General features: G+C 42.5%; 1 protein-coding gene across 2 annotated transcripts in view; it reads left to right on the forward strand.

Annotated features, from left to right (window-relative positions):
- Positions 1–26,364, forward strand: part of MPDZ (multiple PDZ domain crumbs cell polarity complex component) — a 571,809-nt gene that overhangs the window by 27,546 nt on the left and 517,899 nt on the right. For both annotated transcript variants that reach the window (XM_030194291.1, XM_030194292.1), the window contains exons 4-6: positions 17,075–17,290; positions 21,132–21,271; positions 25,618–25,831. In XM_030194291.1, coding sequence (XP_030050151.1) covers positions 17,075–17,290; positions 21,132–21,271; positions 25,618–25,831 — 570 coding nt within the window. The remainder of the gene's footprint in view (positions 1–17,074; positions 17,291–21,131; positions 21,272–25,617; positions 25,832–26,364) is intronic.

Below are 26,364 nucleotides of genomic sequence, written 5' to 3' on the forward strand. Positions count from 1 at the left end.
CTCTGTAATATCACCAAAATTTGTCCTTTCCTTTCTGAGCACACTACCAGAACCCTTATCCATACTCTTATCATCTCTTGCTTAGACTATTGCAACTTCTTTCTCACAGGTCTCGTCTCTATGCTCATGTACCTCTCCACTCTTATCTCTCCCTACACTTCTCCCCAGGAACTCCGTTCACTGGGTAAATCTCTCTTATCTGCACCCATCTCCTCCACTGCTACTTCCAGACTCTGTTCCTTTTATCTTGCAGCATCATATGCATGGAATAGACATACTGAGCCGGTACATCAAGCTCCATCTCTGGCTGTCTTCAAATCTAGGCTAAAAGCTCACCTTTTTGATGTTGCTTTTAACTCCTAACCTTTACTCGTTCAGTACCCATATTTTACCATTCCCACCTTAGTAATTCCCTTAGCCCTTATTTGACCTGTTTGTCTGTCCTAATTAGATTGTAAGCTCTGTCGAGTGGGACTGTCTCATAGTGTACAGTGCTGTGTACGTCTAGTAGTGCTATAGAAATGATTAGTAGTACTGGTAGTTGTAGAATGGGTAGAAGTGAATTGATTTTTCACTCTTTCAAAAAGTACAAAGACCAGAGGACATTAAATGAAATTCAATGGAAATACTTTTAAAACAAATAGGAGTAAATATTTTTTCACTCAAAGAATAGTTAAGCTCTGGAACTCGCTGCCAGAGGATGTAGTAATAGCAGTTAGTGTATCTGGGTTTAAAAAAGGTTTGGACAAATTTCTGGAGGAAAAGTTCATAGTTAGTTATTTAGTCTGTTATTGAGGTGGACATGGGGAAGCCACTGCTTGCCCAAGGATTGATAGCATGGAATGTTGCTACTAATTGGGTTTCTGCCATGTACTTGTGACCTGGATTGGCCACTGTTGGAAGCAGGATACTGGACTAAATGGACCATTGGTCTGTCCCAGTATGGCTATTCTTATTTTCTTATGTTCTGTCTTCCCCCCCCCCCCCCCCTCCTCTTTCCCTGGGTTCCAGCACTGCTCCCTCACTTCTCTCATTATCCGCTGGCCCTGTAAAGTCTACGTCGGTGAGCAGCTACAGCTTGACAGGCTATCTTCGGTCAGCCATTGGGTCTTACCTCTGTTGCATCTCGCCCACAGAAAATCGCATTAGAGGAGGCAGGATGTGGCAGAAGGAAGACCTGGGACTGGCCAAAGGCACATAAGCACCGCCATACTGGGAAAAGACCAATGGTCCATCAGGCCCAGCATCCTGTCTCCGACAGCGGCCAATCCAAGCTTCAAGAACCCGGCAACCCCCCCCCCCCACAAAAATAAAAATAAAAAAAAATTAATTTTCAATAATGTTCAATGGACTTTTCCCTCAGGAATCTGTCCAAACCCCCTTTAAACTCCTTAAGGCCAGCTGCTGTCACTACATTTTCCGGCAATGACTTCCAGAGTCCAACTACACGCTGAGTAAAGAAAAACTTTCTCCTGCTTGTTTTAAATCTACCATATTCTAGCTTCATCTTGTGTCCCCTGGTTCTATTGTTGTTTTAAAGTGTAAACAAACGCTTCACATCTGTCCGTTCTACTCTGCTGATTATCTTGTAGATTTCTATCATATCACCCTTCAGCTGCCTTTTCTCCAAGCTGAAGAGCCCTAACCTTCTCAGCCTTTCCTCATAGGGATGTCGTTCCATCCCTTTTATCATTTTCGTCGCCCTTCTCTGCACCTTCTCCAATTCCTTTGTCTTTTTTGAGATGCGGCGACCAGAATTGGACACAATATTTGAGGTGCGGTCACACCATGGAGCGATACAACGGCATTATAACATCGTCGTGTTTGTTTTCCATCCCTTTCCTAATAATACCCAACATTCTGTGCGCTTTCTTAGTTGCCGCAGCACACTGAGCAGAAGTTTTTAACATCTTATCCACGATGACTCCCAGATCCCTTTCTAGGTCTGTGACTCCTAATGCGGCAGCCTGTCATACTACTGCTGCTGCTGCTGGTGACAGAACTGCGGGGGGAATGAAGGAAGTGAGGGAGCAGTGCTGGACCTGTGAGTAAGGGGAAAGAGAGATTTGACTTGGGGGGGGGGAGGGGTAGAGAGATGCTGAACCCATGGGGAAGAGGATGGGGTGCTAGAAGTGATGTAACATAGAGGGGGGAGGTGCGCCACCAAAGCAGTTTGGCTCAGGGTGCCACTAGCCTTTGAGCCAGTCCTGCGCTTTGGATTATAAAAGAGCCTGAGCCTTTTGCTTGGAGCAGACTACAGCCCCAAGAAAGTCATTCAGCTTTTTGTTGCTTTTGATCCCAGTAAACATAGTACTAGAAAATGTTCACTTTCCAGTTGACTTGCAGATTTCTGCTTCTTTGCTTATGCATAGGTAGGCTTGAGCTATGTCAAAACTCACAATGTTAGTTATGGTTGCATTTCTAGCTTAAGGTTAGCTTCTAGGAGGATATTTGTAGAACTATATGGAAATTAGTCAATTCACTTGGATCTCATTACCTTTAGAAAAGGGATTCTCTATTTGAAAGTAGATTTAAGCAGTCCGTTGTCCAGATTGCCTTTGGGGTTTAGAATGCAATGCCACCCCCCCTGGACCTGTTTCTTGATTTCTAGAATGCTTTGTTTGAAAAGCAGGGGGTGGGGGGGAGGACATTAAATCTAGAGATGAATTGTTAGCACCTCTTTTTCTCTTGAAGGCTTGTAGAACTTGCTACCCTGCTTGTCCTTGGAGAAAGCCAAATTGTTGAACCTGTAGTAGATGTATCCTGTGGTCAGCAGGGTACATACCTTTCCACTTCCCTTACAGTTGCCCTCTACTCTTAGCTGTTCAGTGATATGAGGATGACCTGCATGATAATACAAGTTAGGAAGTTGGTCTCCTGTGCAGTGATGCTTCAAAAAGTCTTCTAGAAAGTTACTAAACTGGAGAATTGTGAGGACTTGTATTCTGCTGTCTACAGAGATGATCTGCTACAGGTACATTGGTTTTAGTTGTAAACTGATTTTAACAATGTCATTTTAATAAATATGAATTGAATAAACATGAACTGCCCACTTTAAAATAGTACAACAGTTTTACTGTCTTATTTATTTTCTATAAGTGGAGTACATTTGGGATTCATTTCCTTTTACTCTGTGTATTGATGGAATATTTTCAACTGGATCTTTCATAATTGATTTGGAAACGCACAATGTTGCTGTATTTATTGATTTTCCCATTAATGGAAAGGAATTTAATGCTGAAGTCTAAAAATGTACAGAATGCATAATGTGGTTGATGTCTGTGGGAGCTAATCAGCTGGAAACAAGGTGCTTCCAAGCATTACCAGGAACTGTTATTGCTTTGTGTGGGCTGCAGAAATAGCATGCATTCTTCATCATTAAGTGGTTGTGATTTGTTTCAACAACAGTGTGCCTTTAACACCTCTGTAACAAGACATACACAGTAAAGATCTCTTCTATGGTACAAACTGAAAAGCAGGAACCTAACACTAATTAAAGAAAATAATATCAAAACTTTCTTTCCTATGGATTTATAAATTAGTGGTTTAAATTTACATACATTTTTCTTTTTCTTTTTTTTTTATTTTTATTATAAATGTTCTTTACAGCAAACTTTATATAACATTTCCTGGTTTGTCTTGGTAGTTTTTTTGATGTGAGCAAATTCCAATACTTTTTGCATAATAGGTCATGTCAGGTGGGTTGGGATTTTCTTCTTAATCCGTTTGCGATGTCTCACAGTGCTCTGTCCTACTCCCCTTTTAAAAATCTTTCTGGCACTCCTGACTTCACTTTCTACAGCTTTGCTGTTGGCTTATTCTTATGTGCTGATGATATCCAGTTGCTAGCTCTACTGGTATTGAGCCTGTTAAGGTATCTTTATTTGGTGGCACACTGACTAGCCCAACACAGGCTTGTTCTGAACCTGCAAAAATCTGAGGCAACTGGTTCTCAAAAAGGAAAGCCTTGCAGGATTAAGGCATGTCTGATTCTTGATAATACCATCAATTTGAAGAAGTGCATCACTGTCCTTGGAATTCAGGTTAACTCTGACCATACAGGCCCCCAAATATCAGCATTGATCTTTCTTGCTTTGTGGATGATTTTATTCTGTGATACCTACTGCTTGAAAATGATCTTAAACTGTTAGCCCACTCCCTTATTCTCAATTGATTGGACTAGTTCAATTCAATGTGTAATATAGTAACATAGTAACATAGTAGATGACGGCAGAAAAAGACCTGCACGGTCCATCCAGTCTGCCCAACAAGATAACTCATATGTGCTACTTTTTGTGTATACCTTACCTTGATTTGTATCTGTCTTTTTCAGGGCACAGACCGTATAAGTCTGCCCAGCACTAACCCCGGCTCCCAACCACAAGCCCCGCCTCTGCCATCCAATCACCGCTGAGCTCCTGAGGATCCCTTCTTTCCGAACAGGATTCCTTTATGTTTATCCCACGCATGTTTGAATTCCGTTACCGTTTTCATCTCCACCACCTCCCGCGGGAGGGCATTCCAAGCATCCACCACTCTTTCGGTGAAAAAATACTTCCTGACATTTTTCTTGTCTACCCCCCCTTCAATCTCATTTCATGTCCTCTAGTTCTACCGCCTTCCCATCTCCGGAAAAGGTTCGTTTGCGGATTAATACCTTTCAAATATTTGAACGTCTGTATCATATCACCCCTGTTTCTCCTTTCCTCCAGGGTGTACATGTTCAGGTCAGCAAGTCTCTCCTCATTCGTCTTGTAACGCAAATCCCATACCATTCTCTTAGCTTTTCTTTGCACCGCTTCAATTCTTTTTACATCCTTAGTAAGATACGGCCTCCAAAACTGAACACAATACTCCAGGTGGGGCCTCACCAACGACTTATACAGGGACATTAAAACCTCTTTTCTTCTGCTGGTCACACTTCTCTCTATACAGCCTAGCAACCTTCTAGTTACGGCCACTGCCTTGTCCCAAACCTGGTCCTGGAGGCACCCCCAGCCAGTCAGATTTTCAGGATACATACAATGAGTATTCTGAGAGAAATTTGCATGCACTGCCTCCACTGCATGCAAATATGTCTCATGAATATTCATTGTGGATATACTTGAAAACCTGACTGGCTGGGGTGCCTCCAGGACCAGGTTTGGGAAGCACTGGTGTAATGGTTTGAAATGTTCCTCTGTAAAAAGTCGAGCTTAATTTGTGCAAGAATGGAGCAGAATGGCATTGTGGCACTTCTTTGGACTCAGGAAGTGATGTTGACACCTGCGACTCCCCCGCGGTCTGGCTTCATTTCCTTCGTGATGGCCTCCCTCTCCTTCCCCCTCCTCATTTATACCTTTTCAAAACGGTCTTGACAGAGGTTGCTGGCAGTGAGCAGTGATTCACAGCGCACTGATTGTGTCAACATCTGAACCTTCTGTCTGATGCAACTTCCTGTTTCTGCACTATGGTATCTAATATGTAAATGTTAAGAAAAACACTGATTATTCCAAGATTTTGTTAATAATGTTGCAGATTTGTACTACTGTGGGTGATATTCTTTATTAACATTTCTAAAAATTAAATATATGAATTTTCCAAGTATATGTACGTACCAGCTTCTTTTTTATCATAGTACCATAGTAGATGACGGCAGAAAAAGACCTGCACGGTCCATCCAGTCTGCCCAACAAGATAACTCATATGTGCTACTTTTTGTGTATACCCTACTTTGATTTGTACCTGTGCTCTTCAGGGCACAGACTGTATAAGTCTGCCCAGCACTATCCCCGCCTCCCAACCACCGGCTCTGGCACAGACCGTATAAGTCTGCCCAGCACTATCCCCGCCTCCTAACCACCAGTCCCGTCTCCCACCACCGGCTCTGGCACAGACCGTATAAGTCTGCCCAGCACTATCCCTGTCTCCCAACCACCAGCCCTGCCTCCCACCACTGACTCTGCCACCCGATCTCGACTAAGCTCTTGAGGATCCATTCCTTCTGCACAGGATTCCTTTATGCTTATCCCACGAATGTTTGAATTCCGTTACCGTTTTCATTTCCACTGCCTCCCGCGGGAGTGTGTGTAAGAGTAAGTTCTCCAAGGACAAGCAGGCATAATATTCTTACATTTGGGCGATGTCATTCACAGAGCCTGGTGCGGACACTGCCGTAGTGCACTGTCACTTTAAAACTTTGAGGCAGTGCCCCCCACCGCGCATGCGCAGGTGCCTTCCTGGCCAACATTTGAGCATGTGACCAGCAGTCTATCTTTTTCTGCGGATCAGAGAAGTTGGTTTTCCAATCTCTTTTCAGCGCGTCAAACGTTTGCCTTTTGGTACCTTTTTCAGGATATATTTTCATATTCTTTTTTTAATGTATGTATTTGTTCAATTTATTCATTTAAAAAAAAAATTATTTTTCATTTTTCAGCCTTTGGGACCTCTGAGCCCTTTTGCCTGGGAAGCACCAACCGTTTTTGGGTACATGGCTACTAAAGCTCCCTGAGCTGTAGAGGCTTTCGACCTTTCATCAGCCGTTTTTCCCTTCATGTCAGCAAAGTTACCAGGCGGCTTTAAGAAACTATTTCAGGCACAGACTTCGTAACTGGTGTGTTCATTGCTTAGGTCTGGAGCACCAGGACATACAGTGTAGCTTCTGCCTAAGCATGAAAGTGAGGACCCTTAAAGCCCTCAGTATCCAGTGTGAAATATATTTTGATTCTGCATCGAACATAGCAAAGGATTTGGCAATCTGCATCAGCATTTACATCGGGTTAATCGACACAACATTGAGACGGTCTGACACTCTGTTCCACGTACTTCCCAAGAACAGTACACCATAGACTCGATATAATGTGGCTTGATATAATGCAGGATCAGTTACAATGTGGCCAAAGTTTGGACCCTAGATTTTTCAAGTGTTTCAGGTGTCATTTCAAGATCATTATTGAAAAAAGTTTAACAAACTGATCATTGATAAGGAAATTTTAACCATCACTGAATGTCTGAAAAAACTAACATTCTCCAGTGTTTTTGGTTTAGCAGGAAGGGTATGGGATGTAATAACCCCATTTACAATTGATAAGTCCTGGGATAGAGGGTTACATGAAGCATTTGTACCTGAAACAGGGGTACCGGAAGGTGAGTCAGACTCCAAAGACAAGGTGGAAGCTGTATTTCACGAACTGTTTACAGAGTGTGGTACTGAGGACACAATGGAATGGATTCGCATTCACGACGAATGCCCTAGATATGATTGTCTAAATGACCAGACAATTGCAGTGAATGCTTTAAGTCCTCAAGCACAAAATGAAAACCCAGCTCAAGACAGCAGTGATGAAAATAACTATCCACCTCCACCACCAAAACTAACATTGGCTTTAGTGGCCATGGATACTGTTCTTTGATGGATGCAACTGGAAAATGTAGACATGGTTCATATTCATTTGAAACTGATTATTGAAATTACAAAACGGAAGAAAGGAGAAGCAACAAAACAGTCAACTCTGGACTCAAATTACTAAAGCAGGATGTTAATTTTGGCCTGCGTTTTCTATGTTGTGATCAGATTTATTTTCCATGTGTGGATATTATGTTTAATAAAGTTCATTTGATTTATCGATGCAGCCTTTTACTGAAATGTGATGTGGGTGCCAGTGTGGGTAATGTAGACCTGATAAAATGCAGATTCACTCACAAAGTGGTGGAAACGTTTGGACCCCGTCTTCCACTTTACATCGAGTCTATGGGTGTACTTTGAAGAGTCAGACTCAGACCTCTCCTGGGAGACAGATCGGGATCCACAGGACCTCAGCTGAGGAGTCCTATGGCATCCCATCTGATCCTTCACCACCGGAGAAACATAGATATCCTCCAGAAAGTATATCCTTTCCTGGCTTTGTCCTTGAGATGGCTCAAGCCATACCTTTCAAATTAGAGACAGAGGACAAATCTTGTTCAGAACTGTTTGAGAATATAGATTGACTCTCCTCCTAGAGAAGGAATCACTGTTCCACCTCATACAATTATGAAAAATACTCTAATCAAAAACTGGGAGACTCTGCTGACAGTTCAAGTTGCTCCAAAGAAAATTGATACAATGTATAGGATACAGAAATGCACTAGGTTTGAGAAAACTCATCTATCTCATCTGCTTTAAATTGCACGCATAGTGTGAGATCTCGTGCTTCTCCTCTGGGCAGAGAAGCTAGAACAATGGACTCATTTGGCAGAAAAACATTTCAGGGTTCAATGCTAACTTAATTCCACAGTTATACTTGAAATCTATAATACAGAATACTCTCTTCTTTCAAGAATTTCTTTCTCCTGAGAAGGGTGAGTTCCATAAGCTTCACAGGAAACTTCTGGGTTGTCAATATCTGGCAAGGCAAGCCTTTATGCCTTTGGAGTGGCAATGCGGCATCTTTCCTGGCTGAGGGTCTTCGACCTCAAATCTGCGGTTCAGGAGCATCTAGCAGATGCCCCTTGTCATGGAGATAATTTGTTTGGTGACAAAGTTGAGGAAGTGGCCAACCTAATTACAAAAGTAAACAGATACGATTAAAACTGTATCCAGACCACAGACTTCTGCTGCCTCCTCTTGTAGAAGATTTGCAGGAGGATTTCGATGCTCCAATTACTATATGTCTATGCATAAGTACATACAGTGGTGGAAATAAGTATTTGATCCCTTGCTGATTTTGTAAGTTTGCCCACTGACAAAGACATGAGCAGCCCATAATTGAAGGGTAGGTTATTGGTAACAGTGAGAGATAGCACATCACAAATTAAATCCGGAAAATCACATTGTGGAAAGTATATGAATTTATTTGCATTCTGCAGAGGGAAATAAGTATTTGATCCCCCACCAACCAGTAAGAGATCTGGCCCCTACAGACCAGGTAGATGCTCCAAATCAACTCGTTACCTGCATGACAGACAGCTGTCGGCAATGGTCACCTGTATGAAAGACACCTGTCCACAGACTCAGTGAATCAGTCAGACTCTAACCTCTACAAAATGGCCAAGAGCAAGGAGCTGTCTAAGGATGTCAGGGACAAGATCATACACCTGCACAAGGCTGGAATGGGCTACAAAATCATCAGTAAGACGCTGGGCGAGAAGGAGACAACTGTTGGTGCCATAGTAAGAAAATGGAAGAAGTACAAAATGACTGTCAATCGACAAAGATCTGGGGCTCCACGCAAAATCTCACCTCGTGGGGTATCCTTGATCATGAGGAAGGTTAGAAATCAGCCTACAACTACAAGGGGGGAACTTGTCAATGATCTCAAGGCAGCTGGGACCACTGTCACCACGAAAACCATTGGTAACACATTACGACATAACGGATTGCAATCCTGCAGTGCCCGCAAGGTCCCCCTGCTCCGGAAGGCACATGTGACGGCCCGTCTGAAGTTTGCCAGTGAACACCTGGATGATGCCGAGAGTGATTGGGAGAAGGTGCTGTGGTCAGATGAGACAAAAATTGAGCTCTTTGGCATGAACTCAACTCGCCGTGTTTGGAGGAAGAGAAATGCTGCCTATGACCCAAAGAACACCGTCCCCACTGTCAAGCATGGAGGTGGAAATGTTATGTTTTGGGGGTGTTTCTCTGCTAAGGGCACAGGACTACTTCACCGCATCAATGGGAGAATGGATGGGGCCATGTACCGTACAATTCTGAGTGACAACCTCCTTCCCTCCGCCAGGGCCTTAAAAATGGGTCGTGGCTGGGTCTTCCAGCACGACAATGACCCAAAACATACAGCCAAGGCAACAAAGGAGTGGCTCAGGAAGAAGCACATTAGGGTCATGGAGTGGCCTAGCCAGTCACCAGACCTTAATCCCATTGAAAACTTATGGAGGGAGCTGAAGCTGCGAGTTGCCAAGCGACAGCCCAGAACTCTTAATGATTTAGAGATGATCTGCAAAGAGGAGTGGACCAAAATTCCTCCTGACATGTGTGCAAACCTCATCATCAACTACAGAAGACGTCTGACCGCTGTGCTTGCCAACAAGGGTTTTGCCACCAAGTATTAGGTCTTGTTTGCCAGAGGGATTAAATACTTATTTCCCTCTGCAGAATGCAAATAAATTCATATACTTTCCACAATGTGATTTTCCGGATTTAATTTGTGATGTGCTATCTCTCACTGTTACCAATAACCTACCCTTCAATTATGGGCTGCTCATGTCTTTGTCAGTGGGCAAACTTACAAAATCAGCAAGGGATCAAATACTTATTTCCACCACTGTAAGTATTGCCATACTGGGACAGACCAAAGGTCCATCAAGCCCAGCATCCTGTTCCAACAGTGGCCAACATTTTATACTGCTTATCCCAGAAATAGTGGATTTTCCCCAAGTCCATTTAATAACGGTCTATGGACTTTTCCTTTAGGAAGCCTTCCAAACCTTTTTAAAACTCTGCTAAGCTAACAGTCTTTACCACATACTCTGGCAACAAATTCCAGAGTTTAATTACCCGTTGAGTGAAGAAACATTTTCTCAGATTCGTTTTAAATTTACTACATTGTAACTTCATCGCATGCCCTCTAGTCCTAGTATTTTTGGAAAGTGTAAACAGACGCTTCACATCTACCCGTTCAACTCCACTCGTTATTTTATAGACTTCTATCATATCTCCCCTCAGCTGCCTTTTCTCTAAGCTGAAGAACCCTAGCCGCTTTAGCCTTTCCTCAATAGGAAGTCGTCCCATCCCCTGGCAGTGAAAGCAGCAGGCTCGGCGCGCCTCCAGCCTTCCCTTCCCTCTCACTGTCCCACCCTCGCGGAAACAGGAAGTACATCAGAAGAAGGTGGGACACTGAGAGGGAAGGCCGGAGGCGCGCCGAGCCTGCTGCTTTCACTGCCGCCGTGACTTGAGGTAAAATAAAAGATATAATCGCAGGGCGGTGGCAGGAAGGAAAGGAGGGCTGTCGGGGAGCTGAGGGCGGGCAGGTAAGCTGGCGCTGGCAGTCTGTGACCCTGCAGGTCAGGGGGGAAGGAGAGGCAAGTCGGCTCGCACTCCCAGAACAACTGGCTTGCAAGATGCCAAAAAATTTAACTGGCTCTTGCGAGCTGGTGCGAGCCAGCTCCAGCACACTACTGCTTAGGAGGATGGGGCAATATATGGAAAAAGAAAAGACTATATTGCAACAATGGGCTGCATCTCATTGTGGGAGGAAAAAGAATAGTTGGTGAGAAATGTAGACAAGATGTTTCTAGGCATTTAAACTAGAAGGCAGGTGTGGGTGGCATATGGAGGCAGGTTACTTCCAGTGGTCACCCCAGTTAAAGACAAGATGTGTCAGTAGTAAAGAAAGCAATGAGTACAACAGACTTAGAAAATCACTTCTTACCAATACAGCAGGAAGTGAGACTAAGCAAAAAAAATAAACAGAAGACGAGACTGCCATAGAAATGTAGCTGGAAAGTGATCACCACAAATGCTCACAGTCTAAGCAACAAAGTTCATGATCTGCAAGCCCTAATGTTAGAGGTATAGTTAGACATTGTTGCAATCACGGAGACTTGGTTCAATGATTCCCATGAATGGGATGCAAACATACCAGGCTAGTCTATTTAGGAAAGATAGAGATGGCTGTAAAGGTGGAGGAGTAGCTCTTTATGTGACAATATGGATCACCTTGAAAAGAGATGATGGAACCTGTGTGCTTATGGGTATTGTCTACAAACCTCCGACACAATCGGAAGGATTAGATAAAGATCTGGGTACAGATATCCAAGTTGGGAAAGAAAAGAGAGGTGCTGTTGCTGGGGGATTTCAACCTGCTGGATGTGGATTGGAAAGTTCCATCTGTAGAAGCAGAAAGAAATAGAGATCATGCATGCCTTTCAAAGTACTCTGTTCAGACAAATGGTGACAGAACCCACAAAGGAGGAAGTGATGCTGGATCTGGTGCTCACAAATGGGGAAAGTGTGTCTAATGTGCGAGTGGGTGCCCACCTGTGCTGCAGTAATCATCAAATAGATTGATCTGATATAACAGCTAAAGGGAAGGGCAGTCACTCAAAACTCAAAGTCCTGGATTTCAAGCATGCTGACTTTAGTAAAATGGGGGAATAAAAGAAAGAGCTGATGGGCTGGGAGGATATACGAGAAGTGGAAAGTCAGTGGTCCAGGCTGAAAGGAGCTATAAATATGGCTACTAATCTTTATGTAAGGAAAATAAATAAAAGCAAGAGAAAAAGGAAACCAATATGGTTCTCCATGCAAGTGGCTGAGAAAATAAAGGCTAAAGAGTTGGCATTCATGAAGTATAGAAAAACTCAAGAAAAGGAACACAGAGTGGAATACCAGATGAAACTGAAAGAAGCCAAGAGAGTTATACATCTGGTAAGCCAAGGGATATATACGTCTGGCAAAAGTGCAAGCGGAAGAACAAATGGCTAGATATGTAAGGAGGGGAGATGAATTTTTTCAGGTATATTAGTGAAAGGAGGAAGACTAAAAATTGATTTGTGAGGCTGAAAGATGCTGTCAACTGCTATGTGGATGATGATGAGGAAAAAGTAAATATGCTAAACAAATACTTCTGTTCTGTGTTCACAGAAGAAAACCCTGGAGAAGGATCAAGATTGGCAAAGGTACATATGAGAATGGAGTGGATATAGCACCATTCAAAGAAGAAAGTGTTTATAAATGACTTGAAAATTTAGAGGTAGACAAAGCCATGGAACTGGATGGAATCCATACCAGGATACTGAGGGAGCTCAGAGAGGTTCAATTTCTGCAAAGCCTTTGACACTGTTCCTCATAGGAGGCTCTTGAATAAAACTTGACAGGTTGCAATTAGGACCCAAAGTGGTGAACTGGATTAGGAATTGATTGACAGACAGACGCCGGAGTGTGGTGGTTAATGGAATTCATTTGGAGGAATAAAAGGTGAGTAGTGGAGTGCCTTAAGGATCGGTTCTGGGGCATCAACGGGAACTGCACTAATTTGGAACATGAGGACAATTCCAGGCAGATTTTTACAGTCTGTTTCCTGCAAATGAGCAGATGGATTTGGAAAGGCCAGAGCAGGCTTTGACATCAACTCCAGTAACTGTAGCATAAGGACAGAGCTGGGCGGACTTCTATGGTCTATGTCCCAGAAACAGCAAAGAAAGACCATGATCAAGTATATAATATCACGTTCATTGTTTAATCTTGAATTGAGAATGAATGTGACTGTTGGGCAGACTGGATGTATCATTCTGGTCTTTATCAGCCTTCACTTACTATGTTTATTTTATTTATTTGTTGCATTTGTATCCCACATTTTCCCACCTATTTGCAGGCTCAATGTGGCTTACAATGTGTTACTATATTAAGGATTGAAGGACATAAGATGGAGAATAAGGGATAGTAAATGTTAACAAATAGGAAGGATGGCCAAACTGGAAAGCTTTAAGACCTTAAATTTTACCCAGAATTCGACTGGAAGCCCATGATGACACTTAAGTAGTGGAGTAATATGGTCTGACCTACTTGCGTGCCAAAGGAGTGAAATAGCTGTGTTCTGTAAAAGTCTGTAGCTGCTTCATCGTAATAGCAAATATACCTGAATTAACCACATTGCAGTAGTCATAAAAAGAGCAAAAAGTATAGAATGGAAAGAATCGTGATTAAACAGAGATTGCACAGAATGCAATTGCTACAGGACAAGAAAACATGATCTACTAAGTGAAAAATCTGAGGTAGAAAAGAGAGTTGTGAGTCATGAACAAATATGCAAGTAATGAAAATTATCTACTTGCTTAATAGTAGTATTGAGTAAAGATAAAGGAGAAGTTGGAGTTGGCAAATGACCCCCCAGCCATCAAACAACAGTTTTTTTATGATTTAGAATGTGATCAGAGAGCCATTGTGTTATAGAATCTAAACAACATTGAAATGGTGCACGATCAGGGTAAAGCAATAGATTGCATAGAAATGGAAAGAAATCGAAAGCCCTTGTATTATGGTGGTAAGAGGGCTCTAAAAGAGATTAAACATGATAAGGGAAAGAATTGACCCCTGTGGAACCCCACATAGCAGATATTAATTGAAGTAGCAGAATATATAAGGACTCAAAGTCCTACAGGTTAAAAAAAAGAGCAAAACCAGGCCAATACAGTGTATGTCAGTCTCAAAGACCGAAGGTGGTTTAGCGAAAAGGAATGATCAATAAGATCAAATGTAGCTAATGGGGATCTCATTTCTCTCTTCCTTCCCTGAGCCTGAAAGACCTGCAAAATGTTTTTTTTTTAATTTTCTGAAGGTCATGGGTGAGAACTTTAAAGCACTTTAAACCTTAAGAACAACAGGCCAAATGTCCTGACTCACACATGGAACTTAGTAGTACTTTCTCTCTAGCCCCCTGGACCATAAGATCGGATAAGATTGTTCTCACTCTGTGGGGTGCACCTGGAAGAGCCCTTTGCTGTGTCTGCGTGGGAGGTCTCTCCTGTTTTTCTCGGACCCCACAGTGTTCTTTTTCAGTGGTAGTTCAAGGTGGTACCTTCAGGTATAGTAGGTGTTTTTCTATTTCTAAGTTTGCACCATAGTTTGTAAGTGAATGCCAATAGGGAAAATTGGCATTCTTGAAGTAATCGCTATTCATTCCCCCCATGTATAATGTTACACTTTTTATTAGTTTTTCTCTGTGTAGTAGTTCATCTAATCTAATATAATAAAACGCACCGTGAACGTTCTGAAGCCAACGTTCTGTGAAGCCGGAAACTTGAAGCCGGAAGCCTGAGTTCTGTGAAGCCGGAAACTTGAAGCCGGAAGCCTGAAGCCTTGAAGCCTGAAGCCTTGAAGCCATCTGACGTCACTCCCAGGCTGAGGCTGAAGGGTTCAGCCTGCCGTCTCTGCCCCGCCCTCGCGACAAAACAAACAAATCCGGAAGCGAAACGTCAGGGAAGGAGGCGGCGCGCCCGACGTCTAGCCTTCCCTTCGCTGTGTTCCGCCTTCAAAACAAGGCGGAACACAGCGAAGGGAAAGCTAGACGTCGGGAGCGCCGCCTCCTTCCCTGACGCTTCGCTGCACGAACCGCCACGGAGGTAAAGTTAAAAAGAATAATAAAAAAAAAAAGGATGCATGGATGCGAAGGGGGGGGGGGGGAGAAGAGGGCGGGCCAGGCTGGGACATGGGAGAGAGCGTAGCATGGATGCGAGGGGGTGGGGGGGAACATGGAAGGGCGAGAGGGGACTTGCTGGAAAAGGATGAATGGAGGCGGCAGGGGACAGAGGAGCATGGATGGGCATGGATTGGGAGGGCAGGACTCAGGGAGAGAGGGAAATTGCTGGATAGGGAAAAATGGAGGGGCCAGGTGACAGATGAGCATGGATGGGCATGGATTGCAAGGGCAGGACTCAGGGAGAGGGGAATTGCTGGATAGGGATGAATGGAGGGGACAGATGGGCATGGATGGATATGGATTGCAGAGCAGGCCTCAGGCAGAGAGGGGAAATGCTGGATAGGGAAAAATGGAGGGACCAGGTGACAGAGGAGCATGGATGGGCATGGATTGGAAGGGCAGGACTCAGGGAGAGGGGAATTGCTGGATAGGGATGAATGGAGGGGACAGATGGGCATGGATGGATATGGATTGCAGAGCAGGCCTCAGGCAGAGAGGGGAAATGCTGGATAGGGAAAAATGGAGGGGCCAGGTGACAGAGGAGCATGGATGGGCATGGATTGGAAGGGCAGGACTCAGGGAGAGGGGAATTGCTGGATAGGGATGAATGGAGGGGACAGATGGGCATGGATGGATATGGATTGCAGAGCAGGCCTCAGGCAGAGAGGGAAAATGCTGGATAGGGAAAAATGGAGGGGCCAGGTGACAGAGGAGCATGGATGGGCATGGATTGGAAGGGCAGGACTCAGGGAGAGGGGAATTGCTGGATAGGGATGAATGGAGGGGACAGATGGGCATGGATGGATATGGATTGCAGAGCAGGCCTCAGGCAGAGAGGGGAAATGCTGGATAGGGAAAAATGGAGGGGCCAGGTGACAGAGGAGCATGGATGGGCATGGATTGGAAGGGCAGGACTCAGGGAGAGGGGAATTGCTGCATAGGGATGAATGGAGGGGACAGATGGGCATGGATGGATATGGATTGCAGGGCAGGCCTCAGGCAGAGAGGGGAAATGCTGGATAGGGATGAATGGAGGGGGCAGGTGACAGACAAACATGGATGGCCATGGATTGGGAGGGCAGGGCTCAGGGACAGAGGGGAATTGCTGGAAAAGGATGAATGGAGGGGGCAGGGGACAGCTGGCCATGGATTGGGAGGGCACGGCTCACACTCTCTCTCTCATATACAGTGTCTTTCTGACTCTCACTCTCACACACTCTGTCTCACACTGTATCACATTCACTCTCTATGTGCCACACAGTCACTCACACACTCGCTTGGTCTCATACACTCACTCAAACAGAGAATCTGTGTCTCACACACACTCTCTCTCTCGCCCACACACACACACTCTCACTCACACTGTGTCTCACATACACACTTGCACACACTCTCATTCTCACACACACACTCTCTCACAAACACACTCACACCCAGACTCACGCTCTCTCTCACACAATCACACTTTCACTCTGACTCTCAAACAGTCACTCTCACATACACTCTCCCAAACATACACACTCCGAGGAAAACCTTGCTAGCGCCCGTTTCATTTGTGTCAGAAACGGGCCTTTTTTACTAGTTTTAATATAATGCTGATGATAATCCTGTTCTTTAACTCAACATCCTTTTGAAAATGGAGCTATTATGCAGTCATCTGAGACCATCGGATGTTTTGGCAGCTCATTTACCCTATTGGTGGCTATAGCTTGCTTGCACTTAATGTGAAATGGTGTCATGTAAAGGACATTGACCATTTCAGCTGAAAAATATTAAGCAAATCTAAGTGACTGTTAATTACTTATGTAAATAATTAGAACCTAAGGTGTTTATTATGTCCCTGTATTAATGTTTTTCTTGTACAGTATTGTCCAATTTCAGTAATAAAAATAAAATAATTATGTTCTATAATCAGTTACATTTTAAGATTATAATTGTATAATGTTTTACATTATTTCTAGGTTAATGGGTCACCACATCTGCCATCACCGAGTGCACATCCTATCCATCATGGTGTCAATTCTATGTCTTTCCAACATAATGAATCCTATTCATTGGCTCAGCAGAATGGTAGTGATGCTAACTTACTGGAAGCACCATCAAGATCTGTCACTGTTCAGATTAATGGTAAACCATCCAGTGAAGAATTTGATCAAATACTAAAAAAAACGGCAATGGTAAGAGCATTAGTATTGTTTGATGATAAAACAGTGTTTTGACATGGTTAAGAAAATGCCAAGATAGGTTTTCATACTGTAATAGCAGTTTATAGGTGTTAGTGGGGTTTTTTTTTTAATGACAGATCTGACAGACATAGAGGCTCATTTTCAAAGCACTTAGACTTACAAAGTTCCATAGATCACTATGGGGCTCATTTTTTACGCATACAAAGTTGTGTAGATTGCTATGGAACTTTGTAAGTATAAGTGCTTTGAAAATACGCCTCTGTGTAACTGTGCAAGTCTGAGTGCTTTGAAAATGCTTCTAATTGTGTGTGACACACTGAACACTAAAATTCACCACCCAACATAAAGGGCTCTGTTTACTAAGGCACGCTAATGCTAGAGACACCCATATATTCCTATGGGTATCTTTAGTGTTAGTGCACGCTAAAAACGTTAGCGCGCCTACAGCGCGGCTTAGTAAACAGGGCCCAAAGACTTCTAAATATTTAGTTGTTTGTTAAAAATAATGAAAGGAGAAGCTAACATATATTCTTAAATAGAGTTACTTTGTTTTATAAGTGGCTATTAAACTGAAAGTTCTTAATATTATTTTTTTCTAGGAATTATTAATCTTCACTTAGCTTTATCAGTGAGAAATCTGGGACTGATGTGTTGCATACAGTTTTTCAAGATGGGATTGAATAAGCAACTTCACACTAAACTTACAGTCAACATCAAAAAACTTATCCATTCTAGAGTCTACACAGATTATAGAGCTAGGATGTTTCTTTTTACAACTTATATTACAACACACAGAAGGGCACTAAAACCATGTTCCCACTATAAATCACATCAACTCAAAAAAGGAGGGAAGCACTAAAAGTGGAGCTTCAACATACAATTTTTCAAATTATATATTGGTATCATAGCCAATTTAAATGAGTATTGTATGTAGTAGATTGACAACTGGTTCTTGTGTCATTCTTTGTCCCACTTGTGCCATTCATGACACAAGTGGGACAAAGAATGTATCTCAAAACCCTGGAGAAAGGCATAGTGTATACCGAAATGCCTTGGTTTATGTACTGTGACTCAAATTTATATTTTGGCAATTATTGTTGGCATTGGGTGATCAAGTCAGAGTGGAGCAGCGCTATTTCAGATAAGTAGCTGCCACTTTTTAGAAGTTTCATGTTTGCTGATTTCATTTGGGCACACGTGTTTAAGGTTGGGCTATAATTTAGAGGACAGATGATTGAAATCATTATTAAGGGTTTGGAATTGTAATAGGTTGTACCTATAAGAGATCCTCTTTCCCAGTAAGACCTGTATTATGATGTCCTCTATACATAAATTGATGAATATATAATCCGAAAAATTGTATGTTGAAGCTCCACTCTCAGTGCTTTCCTCCTTTTTTGAGTTGATATCATCTTACAGCTTGCCATACAAAACAAATGTTTTCAAATTCTGGTTTTGCCTCAGTAACAGCAACACAAAATCCCTCTGCTGCCCTCTGATGTTTCTAAATGATAATTCCATCATCAAGATTGATAACTTTAATCTAAAACTTGATTCAGTTTCAAGAATACAGTGAAACCTCGGTTGGCGTCGATAATTCGTCCAAAAACTATCGACGAAAACCGAGGCAACAAGCCATTTTTCTTTGAAATGAATAAAAAAGACTAGTGTATAGAATAAATGAACATTTAACTTGGCATTTACCTTTCTGAAGACTCTTCTTGGTGTATGGAAGATGGAGAGAGAGAGAGAGGAGCAGAGATTATTGTTTGGAAGGGGGATCCCCCTCCATAAGGACACTATCTGGGGGGGGGTCACTTCCCTTCTTGTTCTTTTGCCACTAGGACCAGCTTCTGGGGGGGGGGGGTTACTTCCCTTCTTGTTCTTTTGCCACTAGGACCAGCTTCAGAGTCTGTGGACCCATGCCGTACAAGAAACGTGTCCAAAGAGGTTTGTTTCTGTCGCCTCTTTAAGATTTGCCTAAAATGGGTCAAGACATTATCATTGAACAAGTTGCAGACACGGCTTGCAACAGCTTTGTCTGGGTGATTTTTCTCCACAAACACCTGTACTTTACTCCACATGGAGAGGATGTCCTTAATCTTTGAAGAAGGCACATTGTCTACTGTTTTTTCTCATTATCCGAAGCAACTTCTTCATCTGCCGTCTGTTGCACTTCTAGTTGAAGGTCTTGCAGCTGTTCAGTGGTGAGTTCTTCACTGTGGTCATCCACCAACTCTTCCACATCCTCACCACTCACCTCCAAACCCATGGAATTACCTAAATGAACAATTGCACAACATGTGTAGGGTCATCAGGTGAAGGATCTAACCCTTCTAAATCTCTCTCATGCACACATCCTGGGCATAATTTCTTCCATCCACAGTTTATCGTCCTGTATGTCACTCCCTGCCAAGCCTTATCTATGAGGCTGATGCAGTTGAGAATGTTGAAATGGTTTTTCCAGAACTCTCTTGACAATTCTGTATCTGATGTCACCTCAAAGCACCTTTGAAACAATGCTTTTGTGTACAGTTTCTTGAAGTTGGAAATGACATTCTGGTCCATGGGCTGGATGAGTGGTGTGGTATTAGGGGGCAAGAACTTCACAGTGATAAAACTGAACTGCTCCAACAGTGCATCTTCCAAACCTGGAGGATGTGCAGGAGCATTGTCCATTAACAGGAGGCACTTAAGGGGCAAATGATTTTCCTGGAGGTATTTTTTCACACTCGGGCCAAACACTTCATTCATCCACTCAATGAAAATTGCCCTCGTGACCCATGCTTTCTTGTTTGCTTTCCACATCACACACAGTTTACTTTTGATCACATTGTTTCTGCTAAATACTCTAGGAGTTTCTGAATGGTACACCAGTAATGGCTTCACTTTACAATCACCACTAGCATTACCACACAACAGAAGAGTAAGCCTATCTTTCATAGGCTTATGTCCTGGCAGTGCCGTTTCCTCCTGTGTAATGAACGTTCTCTTTGGCATTTTCTTCCAAAACAGGCCAGTTTCATCACAGTTGAAGACTTATTGGGGGATGAATCTTTCAGCCTCTAAGTAATCTTTGAGTTCAGACACAAATTTTTCAGTACCAGACTTGTCCGAACTCGCAGCTTCTCCGTGCCTAGTAACACTGTTTCCATATCATCATGCTGACCAATCCATAGACTGGCGGGTTGTGTCCATCTACCAGCAGGTGGAGATAGAGAGCAATCCTTTTGCCTCCCTATATGTGGTCATGTGCTGCCGGAAACGCCTCAGTATGTTCTCTATCTCAGCAGGTGGTGGTCACACACAGCAGCAGCTCTGGCTAGGTCTCCAAGTCTAATTCTTAGGTTTTGTTGAGTACCTGGGGTTGAGGGCTCTTCTTGAGCAAGTGCAAACCTGTCCCTCCTTTTCTCCCCCCTCCCGCTGGCTCTTACCCTAGCTAAGTTAATGTTCAAGCACCTTTCTAACCTCATTTGCAACTTTCTTTAAATTAGTCTCTTATTTTCTTACTCCTGTTACTCTATCTTATATATGTTCCGTCTTTGCGTCCACCCTATTAAAATATTTTATTGTGTTGGCATTGTAACATAACATACTATGCCATACTTTGTATTGTTTGAATATTTTTACTGCTGTAATTGTCTATTCTTTATGTTTGAGTTGTTCTTGCAGTACACTGCCTTGAGTGAATTCCTTCAAAAAGACAGTAAATAAATTCTAATAAATAAATAAAAATGTCTGTTAGCACATGCTGAGCTTTAGTAAAAGGACCCCTAAATTAAAATGTGTCATGTTTGTATGTTTTTATGTGTATTCACTATTTTTTAAACAGGGTCGTCAAACTGAGGTGTTGAAGCTCATTAAACCCCTAGCTGGTGGATTGGGGTTTAGTGTTGTGGGCTTGAAGAGTGAAAACAGAGGAGAATTGGGAATATTTGTGCAGGAGATTCAAGAAGGCAGTATAACCCACAGGTGAGATATTCATAATTGCACATGCATCCCTAATCTCATACAATAACATTCAGAAAGCTAATCTGTTTTATTTATTTTGGATTTACTACACTGCCTTGCTCTTAAAGTGGTGTACCTAATCAGTTGTATAGATATACTGTTTGATCTGTTCATTCTAAAAAAAAAAAAAAAAAGTTTTTAAAGGGCCAAAATCTGTGTAGGAAACTGAGAATAAAATAAGATTTCTGACTGAGGCTAAGAGGAGAAATATGAATAACATTCATGCTGCACTTGTTTCAATAAAAGACCTTATTAAATTACAAAAAAAACAGCAGTTTACTGACACACATCCAACTAGGCATTTGGGAAAACATGGACTGAGAAAAGTTGAAGAAGCTGCTTCAGTGTGCAAATTCCAAATGACCATCAGAGATGTATGGTCTTTTAGAAAACGTTGGAATTTTATTCTATTTGCTGTGATTGGTGAACTGCTATCTCAAGAGAATACCCATTACAGGTCAACAACTTGACCTTCTCTGATTATGAACAGTGGAGTGGAGATTTATTCATTGGTTATATGCTCCAAGTTTTCAAGTTGATTCAGTTCTTGATTGACTGCCCTTGAGTAATCTTTCAGAGTGGTTTGCAAATTAAAATTTATGTAAATGTAATACAATCTTAGAGAAGAAGAAGAAGAATGAAATACAATAAAAATAGGACAGGAGAGTACTGAGTGTCTTCACTCCCCTTTGTACCCACACTATGAGACATTGAAAGTTACTGGAAAGGGTCAAGAACCAAAAGCGTGTTGAAATAGGAAAGTTTTTAGTGTGCTTTTAAATTTTTCTAAAAAAAGACTCCAGATGTACAGAAGAGAGAAAAGCATTCCAGAGAGAGAGGGTCCAAACACATTGAAAATTCTAGAGCGAACAGATTCAAAGCAAATGTTGTGATAGGAGGGGATTACAAGGTGATTTTGGTGAGTTGAGTGTAAAGCTGTAGAATATAGGGTATTAGTAATTGAGAAAGATAGAGGTTTTGTGAACCAGGTGAAGAAGTTTGTAAGTAATTTGGTGTGTTAACAGGATTCTAGTCTTCTTGACAAAGGACAGGAGTAATGTAATTAAATTTCATGGATCGTGAAATATGTCTAATTTTAAAATTTATATTATTTGGTGTCTTTGAATATCTTTTTTAAGTCTGTTTAGTGTCAGAATTACAATAATCAGTACCAGAGATTACCATGGAATGTGTTAGGATACCAAAGAACAGTTTTATCAAAAAGATGGTGTACCAAATAGATCATTCAAAGTTTAAAAAATTAGTGTGTTATGATATTAGAAATTTGAGATAAAATTGATAATGATAATAAGGACACCGAGAATTCAAATGGTTCAGATATAACATTGGAACCTCCCACAAAATGGGGCTGATGAGTGTAGGAGAGCTGGTACCTGAGATCAGGTGTCATTTTGATTTCTGAGGGTTGAATATTAGCCTGTATTTTTGAAATCACGGGAGTAAGCGGCAAAGAAATGTGTTTAAAACCCAGGTTACTGAGAAGAATGAGAAAATCAGCAGACCTGTTTGATTGATGGAGCTAGATTGAAATCTCTTAGGATTAGCAGGATGGATACTCAGATTAGTAAAAAGTGAAGACAGTTCTTCTAGCATCAGAAGGAGGAAAGGAGGATATTCAGGATTGTAAGATGAAGTCTGTGTTCAAACATGTCTTTAAAGTAATGATGGTCTGTGGCACTTACATGTCTAGGTTGTGCTAGGTTCAGCAGACAGGGATACGTTGGAGGACGGAGACCGAGAGGAGGCAGCCCATCCAGAATCCAGCGTGGCCTATGTGGCTGATGCCTTGTAAAATCTCATTAGGACTTCAGATAGGTTGATAGCAATTTCAGTTTTCTTACCATCAGCTCAACTGCTCTGCACGAATGGGTTATTATCCCTTCCTGTCAGCAGGTGGAGGTAGAGAAAAGACTGAATTCTACCCAATGATATCACCGGTAATAAGCTGTGGTGCACCCTGGAAGATTCCAGTACTTTTCTCTACCTTCAGCAGGTGGTAGGTTGCTGTTCAGTGCCCCCAAGTCCGTGGCCTAGCTTCTTGCTTTGCTGGTCGCGGCCATGCAAAGAGGTTGAGCAGATGAAGACCATATGGCTTATCCAGTCTGCCCATCCATGTCATCCATCTGCTCTCCTTGTCATTCCCTTAGTAATCCTATGTACTTGTCCCAAGCTTTGTTGAATTCAGATACTGTTTTCTTCTCCACTTCCACCAGGAGTCTGTTCCATGAATTCACCACCCTTTCCGTGAAGGAAGTATTTTCCCAGGTTACTTCTGAGTCTATCCCCTTTCACCTTCATTCTTTGCCCCCTTGTTTCAGAACTTCATTTCAGTTGAATGAGGCTTTCCTCCTATGTATTTATGATAGAGAAATTTAAATATCTATGCAGCATATCTCCCGTCTTCTGCCTTTTTTCCAAAGTACACATAAGTCTGTACATCCGTTAGGACAATTAAAAAAAAGTAGTATTCTTAGAATTAGCAGTGAAATGCATTCAGAAAGTAGGTGAGTGAGCCAGCCAGGTCTGTGGAAAGTGCAAGCAGCTTAAGCTAATCTCTCTATATAAAACGCACCTCCAACGTTATATGAAGCCTCAACAACTCCGAACATTCCACATGCATGGTGGTGAAACCCGAAATTCACGCATGCCTGATTGCCCTGCCCACGCGTCAAACGTAATGACATCGAGGGCGGAGCAATCACACACAACAAATCGGATCGCCGAAAACCAGCAAAACAAACCGTTAATAAGCGAAACGTCACCAAAGACGCATTGCGGAACAAGCCAGCTAAGGAGAAACAAGAGAAAGGCAGAGACAAGGTGACTAAAGGCGGAGAGAAGCAATGAACTCCCCCACCCGCTTCCTACAATCAAGGAAACAATCGCAAGCAGGTACTTCCAAGACCCGATTGAGAGAAATGGTTGCAGGGGGGAACAAGGGGAGACAGCAGAATCCCAGCCACATCAAATACCCCCCTCCTCCGCCCCGACACACAGCGACCCCCCCCCCCCCCCCAACGCCAACAGCGGCTGCAACAAGCTCCTCACCAATACCAGCGAAAGTGCATAGATACAGCAACCACAATGCCCCGCACCCCCGGGACTGCACACAATCACACCTACCCCCCTCCCCCCCCCAAGGGCCGGAACAACGAGATGATAGCGGAGGGGCGCAACTACTAGGAAACAAGAGAAGAGCAGAGTTCAGGAGACTAAAGAAAAGTTGTTTCTAACAGCATTCAGCAAAGCCAGATGTTCTTATATTATTACATAAAAGGACATCTTATAAGGCATTTGTGAGTTTGGCACGAAACCACTCCTTCAAACTTTGACACCCACAAAGCTATGAGAGAAGTAGCATCAGTGAGGCTGCATCATGGGGAGTGATTGGCGAGGGGGGGGGGGGAACAACAGAGCTTCTTATTTATTTAAGGTGGACCTGCATCAACTTACATGTACTGATCCCATGCTATCTGTCATACCATATATCATAGAGCCTGTGGTGCATTAACTGTCACTCATATACGCACTTGCACATCCTCATTCTCAAACACACACACACACACACACATTCTCTCTCTCACAGACACACTCCCACCCAGACTCACTCTCTCTCTCTGACACACACACACTTGCACACTTACACACACTGTCACAAACACAGTCGCAACCACTCAGTCACACACACACACTTGCACAGTCACTCACACAGACACTCTCTCTAACATACACACTCAGCGGAAAACCTTGCTAGCGCCCGTTTCATTTGAGCCCGAAACGGGCCTTTTTCACTAGTAGGAACCATATCACAGCAGAAACATGAGGTGAAAGAAGAAGAGAATGGAGACCTGGGTGAACTGATCTACTGCAGAGAGGGAATGAGACCACTTCCCTTCTTGAATCCTCAGGCCCTTCACTCCCCCATGTCAATTGTGTTTTGCCACAGTTTGCTGCAGCCTATTGGAAGCAAAACAGAAGGAAATTCTGGTTTATCAGTGAAGTATCTCCGACCCTTCTGGCATCTAGAAAGGAATCCACCAAAAAATCTAATTGGTTAAATGGAGTTGTATCAGGGCAACACCCAAGATCCATTCTTTTGCCTCCTACAAAAATTTCTTGAATACCTTAGTCTTGCCTTAAAATCAAATGGATTAAGTCAAGATCTAGTTCTCCAAAGATACCATGTGGTTATGGTAGGTAAGATTTTCTGTTACTGTGCCCACATACTTAATTTGTCCTTCTGCTGTACTTCCTTCTTCTCAACTTATTTATTTCTTTGTTTATAGAGATGGAAAATTAAAGGAAGCAGATCAAATTCTTTCTATTAATGGACAAGTACTTGATCAGACAATTACACATCAACAAGCCATCGGCATCCTGCAGAAAGCAAAAGAGCATGTAGAGCTTGTTGTTGCCCGAGGCCCATTGCCACAGCTCATGAGTCCTGTAGTGTCCCGAACTTCATCTGCTGCTGGCACAGTTTCGGATCATTCTAGTCCTGTAAGCACATCAAAGCTTAATTTGTAAACAGTTTATTTTTAATGGCTATGCTTTATTTCTCTAATATTTACTCTGTATTGACCCCTTTTATGAGCCACTGGACTTGTCAAATGTAAGTAAGTTTAATTTCTATATTTACCTGTGGGAGAAAAGACCTGATTGTGCTGGTAAGGAATCTGTACTTGAGTATTGTTCTATTGAGAATTTGTGCCTTAAAACTTGTGGAAAAGAGATTGTGGGTTAAACTGAATTAAATTCGGTGTTTATTTGAAAGTAAGAAAGAAAGCAGGACAGATTTAAATACTGTTTAATTAAAATTAAGTTATCAGGGTGGGCAGAAACTGTGTTCCATTCCTAGCCACCCCAGGCACGCTCTGTGATTTATCGGCTATTAAGAGGGTAGAAGGGAAACTTTTCACTGCAGGTCTTAATTGGGGATTTTATGTTTAAATCATCTTTATTAAAGCAGTCGATGAACTATAAACAAACATCACTTATAATTGAGGTACAACAATTGAAGTTCCAGTACATTG

The sequence above is a fragment of the Microcaecilia unicolor genome, chromosome 2, assembly GCF_901765095.1.
Source record: "Microcaecilia unicolor chromosome 2, aMicUni1.1, whole genome shotgun sequence".
NCBI lineage: Eukaryota > Metazoa > Chordata > Amphibia > Gymnophiona > Siphonopidae > Microcaecilia > Microcaecilia unicolor.